This window comes from Aptenodytes patagonicus, chromosome 2 (assembly GCF_965638725.1).
Source record: "Aptenodytes patagonicus chromosome 2, bAptPat1.pri.cur, whole genome shotgun sequence".
Taxonomy (NCBI): domain Eukaryota; kingdom Metazoa; phylum Chordata; class Aves; order Sphenisciformes; family Spheniscidae; genus Aptenodytes; species Aptenodytes patagonicus.
In genome coordinates this window covers 129,061,475-129,077,361 of record NC_134950.1, presented here as the reverse complement: position 1 = coordinate 129,077,361, position 15,887 = coordinate 129,061,475, and the positions used below count along the sequence as shown (strand labels likewise).

General features: G+C 43.8%; 1 protein-coding gene across 12 annotated transcripts in view; it reads right to left on the bottom strand.

The window, feature by feature from the left end:
- Window positions 1–4,683: 4,683 nt before the first annotated feature.
- THRB (thyroid hormone receptor beta) overlaps window positions 4,684–15,887 on the bottom strand; it is a 164,039-nt gene continuing 152,835 nt past the window's right edge. For all 12 annotated transcript variants that reach the window (XM_076331177.1, XM_076331173.1, XM_076331170.1 and 9 more), the window contains 2 exons: window positions 11,835–12,093; window positions 4,684–10,357 (listed from right to left, as the gene is read on the bottom strand). In XM_076331177.1, the coding sequence (XP_076187292.1) occupies window positions 10,116–10,357; window positions 11,835–12,093 (501 nt within the window). In that variant the 3' untranslated portion in view covers window positions 4,684–10,115. The remainder of the gene's footprint in view (window positions 10,358–11,834; window positions 12,094–15,887) is intronic.

Genomic DNA, 15,887 nt, shown 5'->3' with positions numbered 1-15,887 from the left:
GCACTTCTTGCCATCCATCTCGAGTGCCTTTTTGCTGCACGCTGGTCTCGCAGCCCTGCTCTGACACCTCCTGGAAGCCCCTGCAAACATCCCCACCACTGTCAGACAGCAGGCAGGCAAAGCTGCCCCACTTGTTTCTTAGGCAGGATGAGCACAGCAGTGAAAGGGCGAGGCTGACACAAGCTACAGGACATCCAAGCCATGCAACCCAGCCATGAAGGGTTAAAGGCCTATTGCTCCTTCCAGCAGAACACTTTGTCTCCCTACAGCCCACAGGAATTTACCAGCTGGCTCAAGGACTACTCCTGCCATGGATAGATCTGCAGAAGAGATTTAGTTTGCGCTGCCCCATTTCTTCTGGTCCACAAGCTGGAGGAAGGCTGCCAAGGCAGCACAGAGGCACGAGCCATGCCAGGAAGGGGACAGTAGATCCCTCCTGCCCAGACACATGCACAGGGTAAGAGCAACTCTGCTGAACTCTTCCTTGTGACGGGCAAGACCATTCCCTCTCTGCTCTGCAGGCTGGCTTGTCAGCACCATCTTTCTTGTTGTGGGGGGCAGGTGTTGAGGTGGAGAGATGCAGGATCAGACCCTGGACAGCCCCACATACCTCAAGGTTTGCATCCAGTACTAAGGTCCAAGCCCTGTGCTCTCCATCAAGAGACGCAGTTGTCTCAGAGCAAGACTTCACGCCTGCCCAGAGAGCAGGGGCTCACCACAGGAGAGGGCAGCCAGCCCGGGATCTCACTGGGGACAGCACAGGCGCCCTGGCCCAGCTGGGCTCTCCAGCCGGGAGCAGTCTCTCCTGCAAATGGGTCTGAAAAGGAGAGTGTGAAGAAGGGCCCAAAGAGGCTAGCAGAAGGTTGTGGCTTCTGGTCTGCAGACACCAGTGGTGGGAGCACAGGAGACCTCCGCTGAGAGATGGGGAGAGGTGGCAAAGATTGCTGCGTTAGAGCTGCCCTGATAAACCACATGTGCTCAGCCCGAGGGGATCCAGGGGACGCAGCAGGGGAGCTCCAGGGCAAAACCTTTACCCGCTGTTGGCAGAGGGCGAGGAAGGTAAGGGGAGACGTTGGCAGCTGATGCCTGTCAGACTCCTCTGAGTCTTTGAAGAGGACAGTTATTCCTGCCCAGAAGAAGTAAAGGAACTCCTGGCAACACAAGCGCATTGAGTTAGATGTTCCCAGCCCCTCTCTGACTCAGTCCTCTGGGATGTTCATGGTTTTGCATCTCGTAGGCTCTCTGCTGCTCACATTCACTGATTCTGCCCTGCTTCGCCAAGATGTGCTGTTTTTAAGTTGTGGATTATGTTTTTGTGTCATAGTTGCCAAACACATTCTTGTGCCTTTTGTGAAAGCAACTGATAGTACCTGTGATCTCTCCTACACTTCACAGGAGCAAGGAACAACTTCACCAAGACCACAGCCTGGCTCTCTCACCTTTTGCCATTATCTACAGCTCTGACTTCAGAGGGCACACGATTTGGCCTCTCAGACCCATTAATTATTTCCAGCTTTGATCTTTAAATTTGACTACACAGGAACTCAACATATTTCACTCTTCATCCAGGGCCCCAGCTTGAAGGATGCTAGCCTGTAATTTAGTCATGCGAAAGCGGGAGATGATATTTGACCCTTCAGCCTCTCTCCGTATCTTCCTTACAGTTTTGACAGCACCGGTCCTCAGAGCGCGTTGGCTAAGCAGGCCCTGATGCAACATATGGTCAGAGCCACGCTCTTTGACAAAGCTGCAAAGCCCATTACCTGCAGTTGTCGTAGCTGCTCTCTTACACCTTAGTAAACACCAATCCAAGGTGCAAGGTTAGCTTACATTACCCTTTGCCTTTTCCCAAGAAGGCTAATTCTGGAGAAAAAGAATAACAATCTAAAGCCAGCATGCATGTTTTCATCATGAGCAAACAAATCTAGGATTGTCTGGACCATGTGAAGTCCCTGTGCACATTGAATTGCTCACCCCTGGGCACGCATTTTGTTCTGATCTTTCTGTTCTTCTAATAGTGCTGCTTCCTCTTTCTGTCTTACATCAGTCTCCATTTTATTTTAGTGCTTTACCCACTTGCCAGGAATTGTCTCATCCTCAGATATTGCTGTATTTGTGGTTTTTTCAGGTCTTCGACTTTTAACTTTTTATTTTCCTGGGCTCCTGCTCCTTAGAGTGGAGAATATGTCTTTGAGACGTCACTTTGGACGTGTTTTCAGCTCTAGCCAACTCCTACTGCAACTTTATATATACCCTAAGGTATGCCCAAGCTTTCATTTCCATTTTAAACATTACATCAGGCAGTGAAGCTTTCTGCTTCTGTAGTTACTCCAGCAAAGACAACTTCTTCCCCTTTTTGCTCCTACCTCTGAGCAGGGAGATATCAGAGACCTTGCAGCTACATATAACACATACTTTTTTCCCTTTAAAGCCCGCTTTTGTTTGGATTTTGCAAAACTGCTTTTATTTCTTGCAACTAGAGCATTTCTGTTCAGGGAGACACTGCTTAAAGCTACCCCCATACGCACTCAGCCTCTTGCAAATTAAAATTCCAATGGCATTTGGGAAATGACTCGTTTGTGGTTTTGTTTTTGATTTGCTGATGTCCTTTTTGACTTTTTTACACTGTGTTTTCCAAACACAATCCACTATAGATTGTCTTGTTTTCCCTGTAGAAGGCCACCCTGGTTCTGCACAGCAGGGTATTGAATTTGTACCACTTTTCCAAGTTTGTGGTTTTCCAAGGCACCACAAGGTCAGGATGACCTAGGAGCCTTTTTTTGTCTCCCTTTGGGACCTCTGACTCAGGGATCCCACAAGTCCTTCAGTATTCCTTGACCTCAGAAGTCTCAAAGCTCTCATAAATGATTCAAAGGGGCTTCCTCATTTTTTTTTAATTCTTCTTGAAATCTGCTCCTTGACCCTGGCAAAAGGGTTTTCTGGCACATCTTTCTTTGTGCCTACCAAGGCAGCTTGAGTCAGTACCTGCAGGGTCAGTGCTCCCCCAGACGTAGGCATGAGAGAGGAGAGAAAGACGCTCTGTGATCCAATCTGGAAAGGAGTCTTCTCTACCTGGTAAACTGTAAAGGAGTGGTGCAGTATGATAAATAGAGTGGAGAGACTTTTGTACTTATCCTTTACTTATTTCAAAGGTGGTGTATCTGAAGTCACTCTTAATATGAACATGCTTCATTTTGAAACCATCGGTGCTATTGGGAATACCACACAGCACACACGACCACGAGTATAAGATACGTGGCTGTTTAATGTTAGACTCCTAAGTTCACACTGAGAAAATCCTTCGGACGTGGCTCAGTTTTCAAGGGGGGGAAACCCTCACTCACTGTCACTAAGAGGAAGGACAAACTGCGGCTATATGATCAACAACAGGCTCAGGATGCATGAGGCAGCTCACAACAGACCGAGAACACACTGGCAGTGCCAGTGCTTGGGGGGAGAACTAACCACCTTTTATGGCCTTCTCTGCAGTGGTAAATATGCACTGAAGCAAATACACATGGCTGCCAGAATACTGCTCCTCTCCACAGACCTCACGCTATTTTTTGAAAAACACAGACTTTACCACTACAAGCAAAGCCGGAAAACATCACAGCCAATGCACTGGGGGTTGTGGGAGCTGAATTATTTCTTCACATCGAGTAAACAAGTTGTTACACAGCAAATCAATTCCTTGCTCCAGAGCTGGTCCTGGAGGGCCTGAGCAGCCCACGTCACTGCTAATTCAGCGCAACCCCACCAGAGGCTTTGGCAAGACTTCCTCACTCAGGTGCCTGAACTGAAGGGCTTGAGGGGATTTAATTTAAGGCAGAGCATGGATATCATGCTTTCCCTCAGGCTCTTCAGATGGAGCTTCTGCCTTTGAAGGCAGGCCCTATTCCCACGGGCAACAGCGGGAACAAATCCACAAGGTGCCGGCACAGTGCTCCCCAGGGACACCAAGCCTGGCGTGGGGAAGGCGCTCCCACCGCAACCAAGCAGAGCGGGGTCAGGGAGCTCAGCATCCATTTGAAGGCTCCCAGTGCCTCACGTGGAAGGGGACCAGGAACAGGAGCTGGCAGTCCGCCAGTAAATGCCTGTGGAAATCACCGTGAAGCAACAGCCTTAAATAGGTTTCCCATCTGGGGCAGGCCAAGAAGCGATTTTGGATCCAGACTCTAGGTCTTACTTTTCTTCCTGAGGGGAATGAAAGAATTGGAGGAGAAATCAAAACTGCAAAGGAATATGAGAACAGAGAGAACATCTGAAGGAGATGACCTTCTCCAACAGGTAGGAGACTGAGGTATGGAAAGAGACGGGAAGCCTATTGCTCCTGTCACACCATCCCTGTGCAGACTGGGAACGGAGAAGAAAAGAAAGGGCGTTCCCTTAAAAAATGTAATTGAGTGAGACATAAATCAAGAGTCAGTTCACTGGAGTAAATTAAGTTTGGCTGATGTGAACAGTGGGGAAGTGAAAACCTTCGGCTGGGTGCCCAAGGGAGGGGAGGACAGGAGAGAAGATATGAGGTAGGTGATGAAAAGGATGCAGAAGGATAGAAATGTGAACAGGTTAGAGTTGATACAACATTGTGCTCTGGGTCCTACTTTTCCCATTCCAGCGGCTTGGAAGTGTGCGACAGAGCTGACGAAACAGCCTGCAACAAAGAGACGGAGACACCAGGACCACTTTTCAGTTATAAGCTTTTTCTTTTTTAGAATTCAAGCTTACACAGTTATCTATGCCCACTATATTCATAATTACATTTTAATATCTGCATACAAAAGCTATGTAAAAATTATTTTCTTCCCCCAAATATACAAATTTCCTCTTTAGATAGTTTAAAACATTTGTGATCACAGATTTTTTTTTTTAATATATTTTAGGCTGAAAAAATATTACCAATCTAGCATAACTCTTAACACTGTTTGCAAAAAAATACATCATCCAAGGTACTTTGTTTTTTACCATACGGTGTAATGTTTGCCTTACCCTCAGGGCACAAAACTGATATAAAAAAATAAACCAAATAAGCAAAACCCACAAACCTCATAGACAAAGTAAGAAGTCCTCCCAACCAACTTCATAAAAACAAATAAACAACCCAAACCACCCTTCTCTTCAAAAAAATTATGAGTGACTAATTTGATGTATTTATGAGCAAACTAAAACTGAAGAGTGCTAAGGAAGTAGGAAAAAGAGAAAAAGAAATTACAGTATGTCAGCTAGTTCATGCCCTGATACTATCTTTACCAACATTAAATGTGTAATTAAATAAAGTGTCTTTTAATGTTTTACATTGTGCTCAGTAATTTACATAAATTTCATCTACACCTGGGTGCTGATGTAGATTTACATTTGATTGTCTTGTGCATAAACAAGGTTAGCTTTTAAAGAAGGTAAACTGTGCAATGGACAGTCACAAACAACTTATTACCTGCACAATATTGCTTTTTGAAGGCGACATCAGTCAATGTGGATACACACAAATAATGCATACTCTTTGCATTTGCTAACATCTATACGACACACTAAAACTTTGTGATAAGGCCAAACCTTTTTTTTTTTGTTTTTAATTTTAAAGAAAAATATACCGTAGTAAAAAAATGTGCTCACACCGTTTTGAGTCTTTAAGTGGAAAATAAATCTCTATCACACTAGAATAAAATTCTCTCTATAAAATTTAAATACGGATCACTTCATTGCTATATCAAAAGGAAACATCTGGCAATCATTTCCAGATGATCACAATAACAAGACACATTAAGAGGTCCTGTCGCCTCTTCCTTTGTGAAAAGATAAATGTTGAACACTTTCAATTGCTCTCACAGTGAGAGGAATATGTTCCTTGGTTGTGGATTTTGATTCTGTCAATGAAAAAGGTTTAGCCTTAGGAATGCTGGCTACATCTCAAAACCATAAGACTGATTTTTATAATTTATGATTCATGCAGCAAGAAGTCAATATGACACATACAGGTTAGAGTTCCATAGCATAAAAATACATCACTAGCAATGACATGCTCCGCTTGTGATCAACAGCCCTGTCTTGGCAGATTTCTGATATAAATGGTCTTTCTGGGCAGTTTTTTTCCTCTTTCTGATGCCTGCCTCTGAAGAAGCAAGCAGTCTGCTCAAGGATGATTTTGGACATTGGAGGTCCAACTCTAATGTCTACATTTTGGCAGAATGTAAACAAAAATCATTATCACGCACTACGTATGTCATTATAAATATCATAACTTAACTGAGATTACACATGAAATGAGTATCTATACGCACGTGTTAGGGCAAAACCATGAATGGTGACAATCAGGTTTGACAGGAAGAATCTTCTGTGTAAGACCCACACGTAGACCACAAAGCAAACATAAGAGTTACGTGGCACCATCAGAAACGAGAGACTGGACTGCACTGGAAAGTGCACGTTTGTTATTTCACTGGGAAAGCCAGTTACTACAAAGGGTGCTGACTGCAGTACTGGTGTCTGCCACTCAGATGGTCAATCCAGTGGCTCAATCCTACAATGGCTTGAGACCACTGATATTTAAAAGGCAAGTATGTCTTTGTAGAACTAAGGTCAGTATCCACTGGTAAGAGTCTGCAAGAGCATCCTCCTGTGATCTAGTTTTGCTCTCACGATCACATAAATCAGGAGTCGTACTGAGGGAGTCAATGAAACCACACAAAGTAAGAAAGACTGGTAGGAGATCAGGGGCCATTAGATGTCAGTACATCAAATCTGTCAAACTAAGAGCTTGGTCTTAGTTTTCAATTGAGGAATACTACTAATCCCCCTCTGTTAATCAGTGCCAGACTCCAACTTAATCTAAAAAGCTAGAAAAGTATGTTGGCATATGTCCTTTCTGCTTAGAGCACTGCCAAACCTGTCAAAGTTGGTTGCCTGATTTTGGGCACTTCAGTCCATCTGCAATCACCTAAGGAAGGAGGCCTGATTTTCTGAATCCTAATTCAGCACAACTCCAAACTGCATCAGCATCTTGGGAAGTCAGGCCGTTAGCTCGGATGCCTAAATGCAGCTTACGTGCCTGAATTCAGACATCCATTTATGCAGGCTGCTTTAAAACTTTGTAACTTGCCATGGTAGACCTTGGGGGACAAGTTCCTGTATGAGCAATTATTTTTACAGCAGCCAGTGTGCAAAGTGTTAATTCTCAGCACTGTCTCAAACTGCAGTTCTGCCCAGGGCGTTTCAAGTTCTTTCATCTCTTGCTGCTTCCCCAAGTCAATCCAGTAACTCTCACATTTTTTTCTAACCTCTGATCTTTATTTATTTTTTGATTAATGCAGTCCTGACAATCCCAAGTGTTCAAAAGCCAGTTATGAGGGCCCCAATAGTTATGAGCTAAGTCACTGTTGGGTAGTGACTTCCCACCTAAATAATTAACATTTAGTCTACTCATTTTCTTTATAGCCCAAAGGGTAAGAATTGTTGACCTTGATGACAGACTGAACCTCTCAAACAGCAGCACAACCCCAGGAACTGAAGCTCTGAAAAATACATGAAGCATCATGGACCTTTTAGTGAGATCACTGTGAATACTACTAGGAGAAACGTGATATTTTTTCTCTTGGGTCTCATCCGCAGCACAGTCAAAAGCTTTTACGCTAACTCAAGCTCACATTTAGTGAACAGGTGAGATGATACTTGCACTGGCTTCAGGAGGAACTCCATGCTAAGATCTGTGGCAGAACAGAACTCCAAAAGACATGCACATTTCTCTTTTCTTTGCAAGCCATTGTGGGTATAGATGCAAGTAATGGATCAGCTGGTTTTTGGCTTTCCTTATATGCTATCAGTTCCCTATCAAGCCACCCCCAAATCAGATATCTAGCACTCTTTACTGACTATGGATGCTGCTCATCTGAGATTCTGCACGAGTACATGTGAGTTCATCACATTGTCTGGCCTCTTGTTCCAAAAAGCTAGAAAGTTCCTAACTCCTTGTCCCCAAGACATAGGGCTCTACAAGGAATTTGGATAGAGACTGATGTTGTTAACACATATGCTTCAAGATGGAGCAAACACAGCCCACAACAGAGGTTCTTCAACTTCAGCAAACATTTAAGAACAAATTTCCAATGGTCTGTCTTCCTTGCTACCTGCAAAAAAACCCTAAACACCCCATTGTGTTTTATGTTCTCACAAAATTATGGGTACAAACCCCTAAGTGATAACGTCAGTGCTCACAACTCATCACAGGTGCATACGGTATCAAAGAACAGGGAGAACAAGATTCCATATCCCTGAAAACATAGCCAATAGCACTGCAAATGCTTTCTCAATGATGTAGGGTAAGAGCGGTGGAAAGAATTTAACCCCTGACACACACATACTGTGTTCCGCCTACAAGATAAGTTTTCCTGAGTATCATGTTTTCATGAGGGGATAAACAAAGAACATATGGATTTAGATACGGGCCATGAGCTTTGAAAGTCAACACATCCACCCTAACAATGCCCACCGACTTGCCAGGCAAATATAGCAATAAATAGCAGAGAAAGAAACTGGTACAAATGAATGCACAATGCGAATGAACGTGGGGTATGAGGAAATGCAAAATACGTGAACTGTCTCTGGTTCCCAGGAAGAACAGAAGGATGCTTTTGATGTATCATACAAATTCAGAGAATGGTTTACTATCAAGTTTATAAAACCTAGGGACAACACCCCTGAATGGAGATGGATGACAGAGAGGAACCTCTACCTATAATGCCCTCAACACCGGCCTCCAAACATTCCAGGACTGTGAGTACTGGCTTGCAGATTTCGGCAGCAGGACATCCTGTCATTGCTCAGTTCGGTTCCTGCTAGTGCAGTTAGTGGAAATAAATTAAAGGAATCAAGAGAGAATCTAGCCAAATAAAACAGACACAGACACCAAGGAGGGAGAACCTAGCTGATCAACACACATAAACGCACACACGCACAGGAGAGGGTGAGAGAAGGAGAGAGAGAGAAGATAAAAATATGGAAATATGGTTAAGACATCTGCTGAAGATTTGTAATTATATATATATAAAATTATATATATACGTGCATATAAACTTTATATATATATATAAAACAAAAGATTACTGCCAAGCAACACTATTTGTATTACTGGGATAAAGCTGTACAGTCTTTAGTGTCATTAATAACACAGTTGGTTTCTGTCCCATCTGAAGGTCACCCCGTATGTTTCGTTCTCCTTGTCCTCATTCTGTGAGCATTCATATCCCTGAATAACTCTGAGGAAAGCCTGCTATCCTGACACAGAGCCTTTTCCCTCAGAGTGACTAATTTTCCACGCACGTCAGAAAAAGCAGACCTCTTCACTCTCAGGAAAAGCACCTCAGAGGATCAAATTCCCCTCCTTACTCCAACAGACCTTCCAGTGAAGCTACCTGGAGTTCGAATGTAGTAAGAACTGAAGGATCTTACCTTCTTATACACATGGAAAAAAAATGAGTCAGTCCCTTCTAACACTCTGCATTACTTTAAGTACTTGATTTATGGGGCACAATTAAACTGCATCTGCTGGAACAATCTTCAGATAATGATGGGATCATGATGATGATGATGAAGATCCTAGATCATAATGGTGATTGTTACAACAGAAACAACCATGAAGACTAGAAATTTCATCTCATGAATTGGTCACTTGTGCCCTGCAAAATGAGATAATACTAGACAGAATTGCCAGGGTCAAATTAACAATAGCTGTTTTAACTTGGAGGCCAATTTATTTTCTGCCACTTCAGTTTCTCTCCCATATTTTCCAAGCAATGATGTGTGTGAGCTGGTGACCACGCAAGTGCTGGTGAATGAGATTGGTCTGTTTGTATTTTCACTGTTAAGCTGTCAAAGCATTCACATCAAAGGACTGAAGAACAAATTGCAATAGTCACAAGTACCCGCATTAAAGGGATGTTTTCATCCATGTGTATACAACTGCCCCCCAGCAACCCCAAACAAAAACCCAAACAAAAACCCAACCCCGCCTCAAGAAACAGAAGAGAACGAAAGAAGAACAAATAGAGGTGAGAAGAACCGGGCAACGGGATGAAATGACAGCCAGTAGTGCGACGGGGGGGTGGAGAACCGCTCCAGTCTCTCTAATCCTCAAACACTTCCAGGAACAACGGAGGAAAGAGTTCTGTGGGGCACTCCACCTTCATGTGCAGGAAGCGGCTGGCATGGCAGGCTCCGATCATTCGCAGGTCTGTCACTTTCATCAGCAGTTTTGGCCAAAAGTGTGCAACATGGTGTTTTCTGTAATTAATGTAGTGTTCGAATGCCAGGAGGAAACCCTCTTGACACTTTTCTATCCTCTCGATGCAAACAAGGCCTGGGCGGTCTGCAGGTATAAAGAAGCAGAATTGCCGTTATTACTCATTTACCTTAATGAATTCCTGATCATAAATCAGGAAAACCAGGACAATTCTGTTGTTAGGAAAGAAAGGAGGGAGACCAAGGACATCTGGCTCTGCCACAAACAACTTCTTTGACCCTGGGCTCCTCACTTATCAGTACTATCCCTGTTAAAACAAGGAGATAATCCTTTTCTTCATCCTTTGCCCGCTTTGCCCATTTAGCGTATAGCTCTTTGGGAATTGTTTCCTTACAGTGACTAGAGCAACAGATATCTGATCTCAGCTAAGGCTTCTATCTATACCTTACTGTAAAACAACTAATAAAGAACAAAAAAAAATTCCTTGTCAGATATCTAAATTACAGTTCTTTCCCATCTGTTTCTCTACAGTCTGACCAATACTTTGATCAAGCTTTGATCCACAGGTGAGCTTCAAAGGAAACTGTTATGGAGCACCAAGGAGCAACAAAGGCCAAAAGTTTGGCCGATTGCCTCAACCGGCACCCAGATAGGTGCTGGAAAAGCGCCTTTCACAAGTCACTCTTCAGGAGACACTTCTGGGAAAGCAAGTCCTCTGAACTGCCTTCTGAAATCCCTACTCATATATCACTGTGTAGGGAACAAAAAGAAATCAAAATGTTTTGATTGGGAAGGTCAAGTGCTGTGTTGTGATTCATGTGGAAACCTTTCTGTCTCAGATGCAGTCAATGCTTGTAAATCACTGTCTGTGCATTGTTATTTAGTGCCCAATCTTCAAAGTGGTCTTAAAACAAAACCTTGCCAAATCTGCCACTGCCCAAGAATGGAATTTCCTCTTTGGGCTCGCACAGTCAGTGGGAGCATATTTGAAAACATACTCGATCTGAGAAGGGAAGAAACTCTTTGGAAATCATATGAAATGGTCTGTGCTGCTTCTGTATGACACCACCAAGAGACCAGTTGCAAATGGTCCCAGTGTGGGGAAACAGCACAGCTCTCAAATGCCCATTAGCAAGCGGTGGTGCTGTTAAGTAGGAAAACAAGAAAGCAGGTCAAACTAAGCATATGAGACTGATGGAAATGTGTATGAACTGTACTTCCCACCCTCCTCCCCTAGGGGAAGAGGGAACTTACTGTAAGGACAACTGTTCTAAATTATCAGTTTTTCATTCAAGGCAAATTGGCTCAGAACCAGATCTGATTTCTTTCTGATGATGATCCCTGCCTCCTCCCTAAGTACTAAACTGAGCAAGGTGTGTTACCAAAGCCACTGTTACGCTCATCTCTCCAAATACTCCAAATTTTTTCCCCAGTGCTCACCAAACTAGTTCCAAGCTGCATTTTGAGAGAGAATTTCTCCCACATTACTCTAGTCAGCACTGCAAGATCTAACATACCCTATTTCTTTTAAAAAGAGGCTTGTGACAAAGACTAAAGAAAGAGTTTCAAAATGGTTGGAGTCCCAATACATTTCTGTTCTCACCTGATGACATGAGCAGAACAGCCTGAAGAAGGGCAACCTCGGTGTCATCCAGGTTAAATGAAGAAAGAGACATGCCCAGGTCAAAAATGGCATCAGACACTACGCCAAGACCCCCATTTTTCAGCTGACCCCTTGTCACCGCCATCTCCCCATTTAGTGTTAAAGTCTCACTCTCGGGGTCATAGCGAACTGCTGCTCGGAGGGACATTATCTCCATACAGCAGCCTTTCAGAAGGATGATCTGGTCTTCACATGGCAGCTGCAGAAATCACAAACAGTAAAGAAAAAGATGTGTTTTTCAAACTGAGTTGGTTTTGCAGCTACAATAAATCCATGAGCATGAAGTTGCCGTTCACACCCCAGGACGCTACCTCACATAGTGCAGCTACCCTCCAAACACGCTGCTGACCGACTACTTCCAGTGCACCGCGGAAACCTCCAAGACTCACACTCCTGCTTCCAGAAACTGCCGGCAGGTTAACATCCCCACACACCCTTAGGAAACCTAGTGATGACAGAGCTGTAGGCAAGTGGTCCTGGGCAAGATACTCAAAGCAAACCAAGCTGGTTCAGACGCTGAGGTGAAGTGACCCAACTTGCAGAAGTGCTGCTCTCCGTGGGACCGCTCAGTTTGTGGGAGCATTATAAAGTTAAGCCCAATAAACCTGCTTTCTATTTTGCAGAACATTTCACGAAGTGTGAAGGGTGAAGCAGACCTGTCAGGTGCCAGGTTGGTGGTAACATATACTATTGGTTTTGTCTCCCACAGGGGTGGATATAACTGAGATGGCTGAAGTGGTCACTGTTCTCAGCTGTTTACCCTTCTCCCTTCTAGTCCTGAGCTCCCTCAGCTTACAACTTAGCATAACAGAATAACCTACAATTGGGGCTGGTACAGACCTCAGCCATCCCAGTTAAACTCACTGCCAGCCATGCTTATTTCTTACCTGACCAGAGGAAAAGAAAGACATTTGGGTGGGTCCGTAAGAGTGGACTGCTTTTTAAATAAAAGGAATGTAATACATTTTTGTATCTAGAAGAGATACCTCAATCAGTGGGGCATGTACTCTTAATTCTCACTGCCTATTTAAACAACAGAGAACTTATTAAGCTATTTTTAGCCTAGTAAGGCTCCCTAGACTCCCTACATTATTGCTGGACAGACAGAAAATATATGGTATAGCTCCAGCTTTTACGCTGGTGCATAAGCTGTGATCTTCAGGGCACATGGCTAGACTTGTCTTTTCCACAACATTAAAAAAGGTAAGCTGTCCGAATTGCTGGAGGTAGGTTCTGTATTTATAAAGTGTCACCAGGATGCTGACACATTAGGAGAATGGGTTCTGTAAAGCATGTCTTTATGTTTTCATAGGTAATTCAATGGTAGCAAAAACAACCAAGACTATTTTGAGACTGTCACTAAATGAACAGCAAAGGGTCACGTATATGAAAAAGCAATTCACTTCTACTTGGATTGAAAGGAGGCAAAAATCCATCAATTTCTGATTCATATAAAGTTATTATATTTACCTGATTTGCAATTCAGAATGAAAAAAAACCCACCAACTACAGGTTTACATGGCAACTGCGTACTCGCAAAGCAAATACATTGATTTGGTGTAAAATGATGTAGAGTGAACGCCAGTTACCTAACACAAGTGGAAAGCAGTTGCCTGTTAGAGAAGAGTTTTAAGGACAAAGACAGCCCCAGTCAGAAAAAGGAGTTGAATCATGCAGCTATTTTTCCAGCAATGCCAACTTCAGGTGCAAAGTGTTTGATACACAAGAAAAATGACTCATCCTGTTCAGGGCAAATCACTTTCTCTGCGGATCACACTCAGCTCAGCAGCAGCGTGGGGAAGGCTGTACAGGCACAGTGGCAGTCTCACTACCCAATGACAATGCCACTGTTTGGCTGCTGAGACTGAAGTAGGGAAAGAAACGGAGGAAGAAATAGTAATAAAATTTAAAAAAAAGAAGAAAAGATGTGTGAGAGCAACCACGAAGAGATATCAGAATAGGTAACTGCAGAGAAAAAAGGGACATGAAAGAAAGGAAGGGAGAAGGCAGAAGAAAAGAGAAATGAAGAAAAAAAGACTAAGGAGAAGGAAGAATGGTGAAAGAGAAACAGACAGATAACAGTAGGGAAGATATTTCGTGACGCTTCAGCTGTTTTATTAGTGAGCCATTAAAGCAATGAGAATTTCTCCGCCTACTTTAACCTTCTTAAAACTTCTTTATGGTAGTGGTGATCTGACTATGCCCGTCCTTCACCTGCTTTCCTAATTCTGAAGGACACAGGGGACACCTGTTTCACGGATGCCAAGCCAGTGGCAGCAGCTACCAAAGACAGTGGGATTGAACGTCAGTTCTGCTCCCAACTATGCAGGTTTCAATGCTACCTACGCTCATCAGTTGAGCATTGCTACCAGAGCACCTTCCAGGAGTGGGGTCAACAAATGTGACTGATTATCTGCCACATGTTGTCCTTTCCTTCTCTCTCTGCAGGGAGAAAAAGCGAAAGGCAGGAACCTGAGGTGCTCACCTCTGCAGGGCATACTGGCAGCCAGCACACGTGTAATGCAGCACCATGGAATGAAGCTGAGCTGAGCTACCTAGAAGGGTATTTACACAGCTTCACTCAACGTGGAACCACTGATGCCTGTGACACTTAAAGTCACATCGAACTGATTAAATGCTCCTCAATTTTCATCTTCTAAGCAGAGGGAAATGCAAGAAGGAAACAACAGCAGAAATGCTGAGAAGTAAATGAAGTTTTCGTTATACTTCGGTTACTCTGGGATTAGATTCTTGCTTTGAGGCATGGGCCAACGGATGCACACAAACTAAGCTGAGCACTCACAGTGCTTTGATGACTTGTGCGTGTGTCCAAAGAAGAGAGAAAGAAGGAAAAGTAGCCGTGAATATGTAAGTGGCCATGGATGTTCCTTGCCATGCCCCTCCATCATAGAGATTTACTACACTCTCAGCCTGAGCTTCTGTAGAAATTAAGAACTGAGATAATGTTTAAATGCTCTGAGGGTCCTATGGGAGAAAGGAGGGCTTTTTCTCATAAACAAATCCCCAGCTCACACAGTGGTTCTTCTAAGAAAAAGATAGGGGTTAAAAACCGTAACTTAAAAAAAGTTAACAAGACGATGCCCCTTCAAAAAGGAGCAAACATTTGTCATTTTCTTTATGCTACAGTGGGAGCTATATGACAACTTGGAGGACAGCTGTCCTATTCCTTTGTGTTCATGAGGAGTTGTCCCTCACTCTGCCATCAGACCTTGCTGTATACGGGTGTCAGGTTTACACAGTGGCCCAGCTGTAAACAAAGCCTGTCCTAGCTGAGCTGCGTAACTTACAGAGGTCATGCCCAACGACGCCTTGACTTCTTCATCCATGCTTCCTGCCTGGCTCTGACACAAGTGGGCCCATGGTAGCCGGGGGGGGGGTAGGAGATGTCAGATGGGCACTGCAGTCTGTGTGTGACTGGCAAAGCTTTCTAAATTAAAAAGACTACCTTGGTATGTAACTGCAACTTCCCACCAACAAATGCCAAATCAGAGGACACAGACTCCCTCAGACACTGAATGCTGCAGGGGCCTCTTTATCTATGGACACATTCCTTGTATTTTAAAATCTTCATGCTTGGCCACTATTTCATGCTTTCTTGGATGATGGAGCCAATGCTGAGGTTAGCCAGGGAGAGCTATTTACGCTATGCCAACTATTGATATTTACCTCTTCTCGTTCTGTAGGTGCCAGAGGACATAAATAGCTCTCCTTAACTGACCTTAAAGAAAAGCTGCCAGCCACAGAAGAGTAAAATACTATGGCTGCCTTAAACTTCCTTCCTGACTGATGTTTAGTTATTAGGAGAAAACACTGTTGCTGAGTTAAGGAGCCCGATTAACTCAATGACCACGGTCACTCCCATTTTGAATGTCATTCACTTGGCATTTCACCAGCAGAGTCAAGTGTTGCTCTGCAGCATGGGTGAGCAGGCAGGCATCCTTCCATGGCTGGATTGGGGTTATTTCCATACTA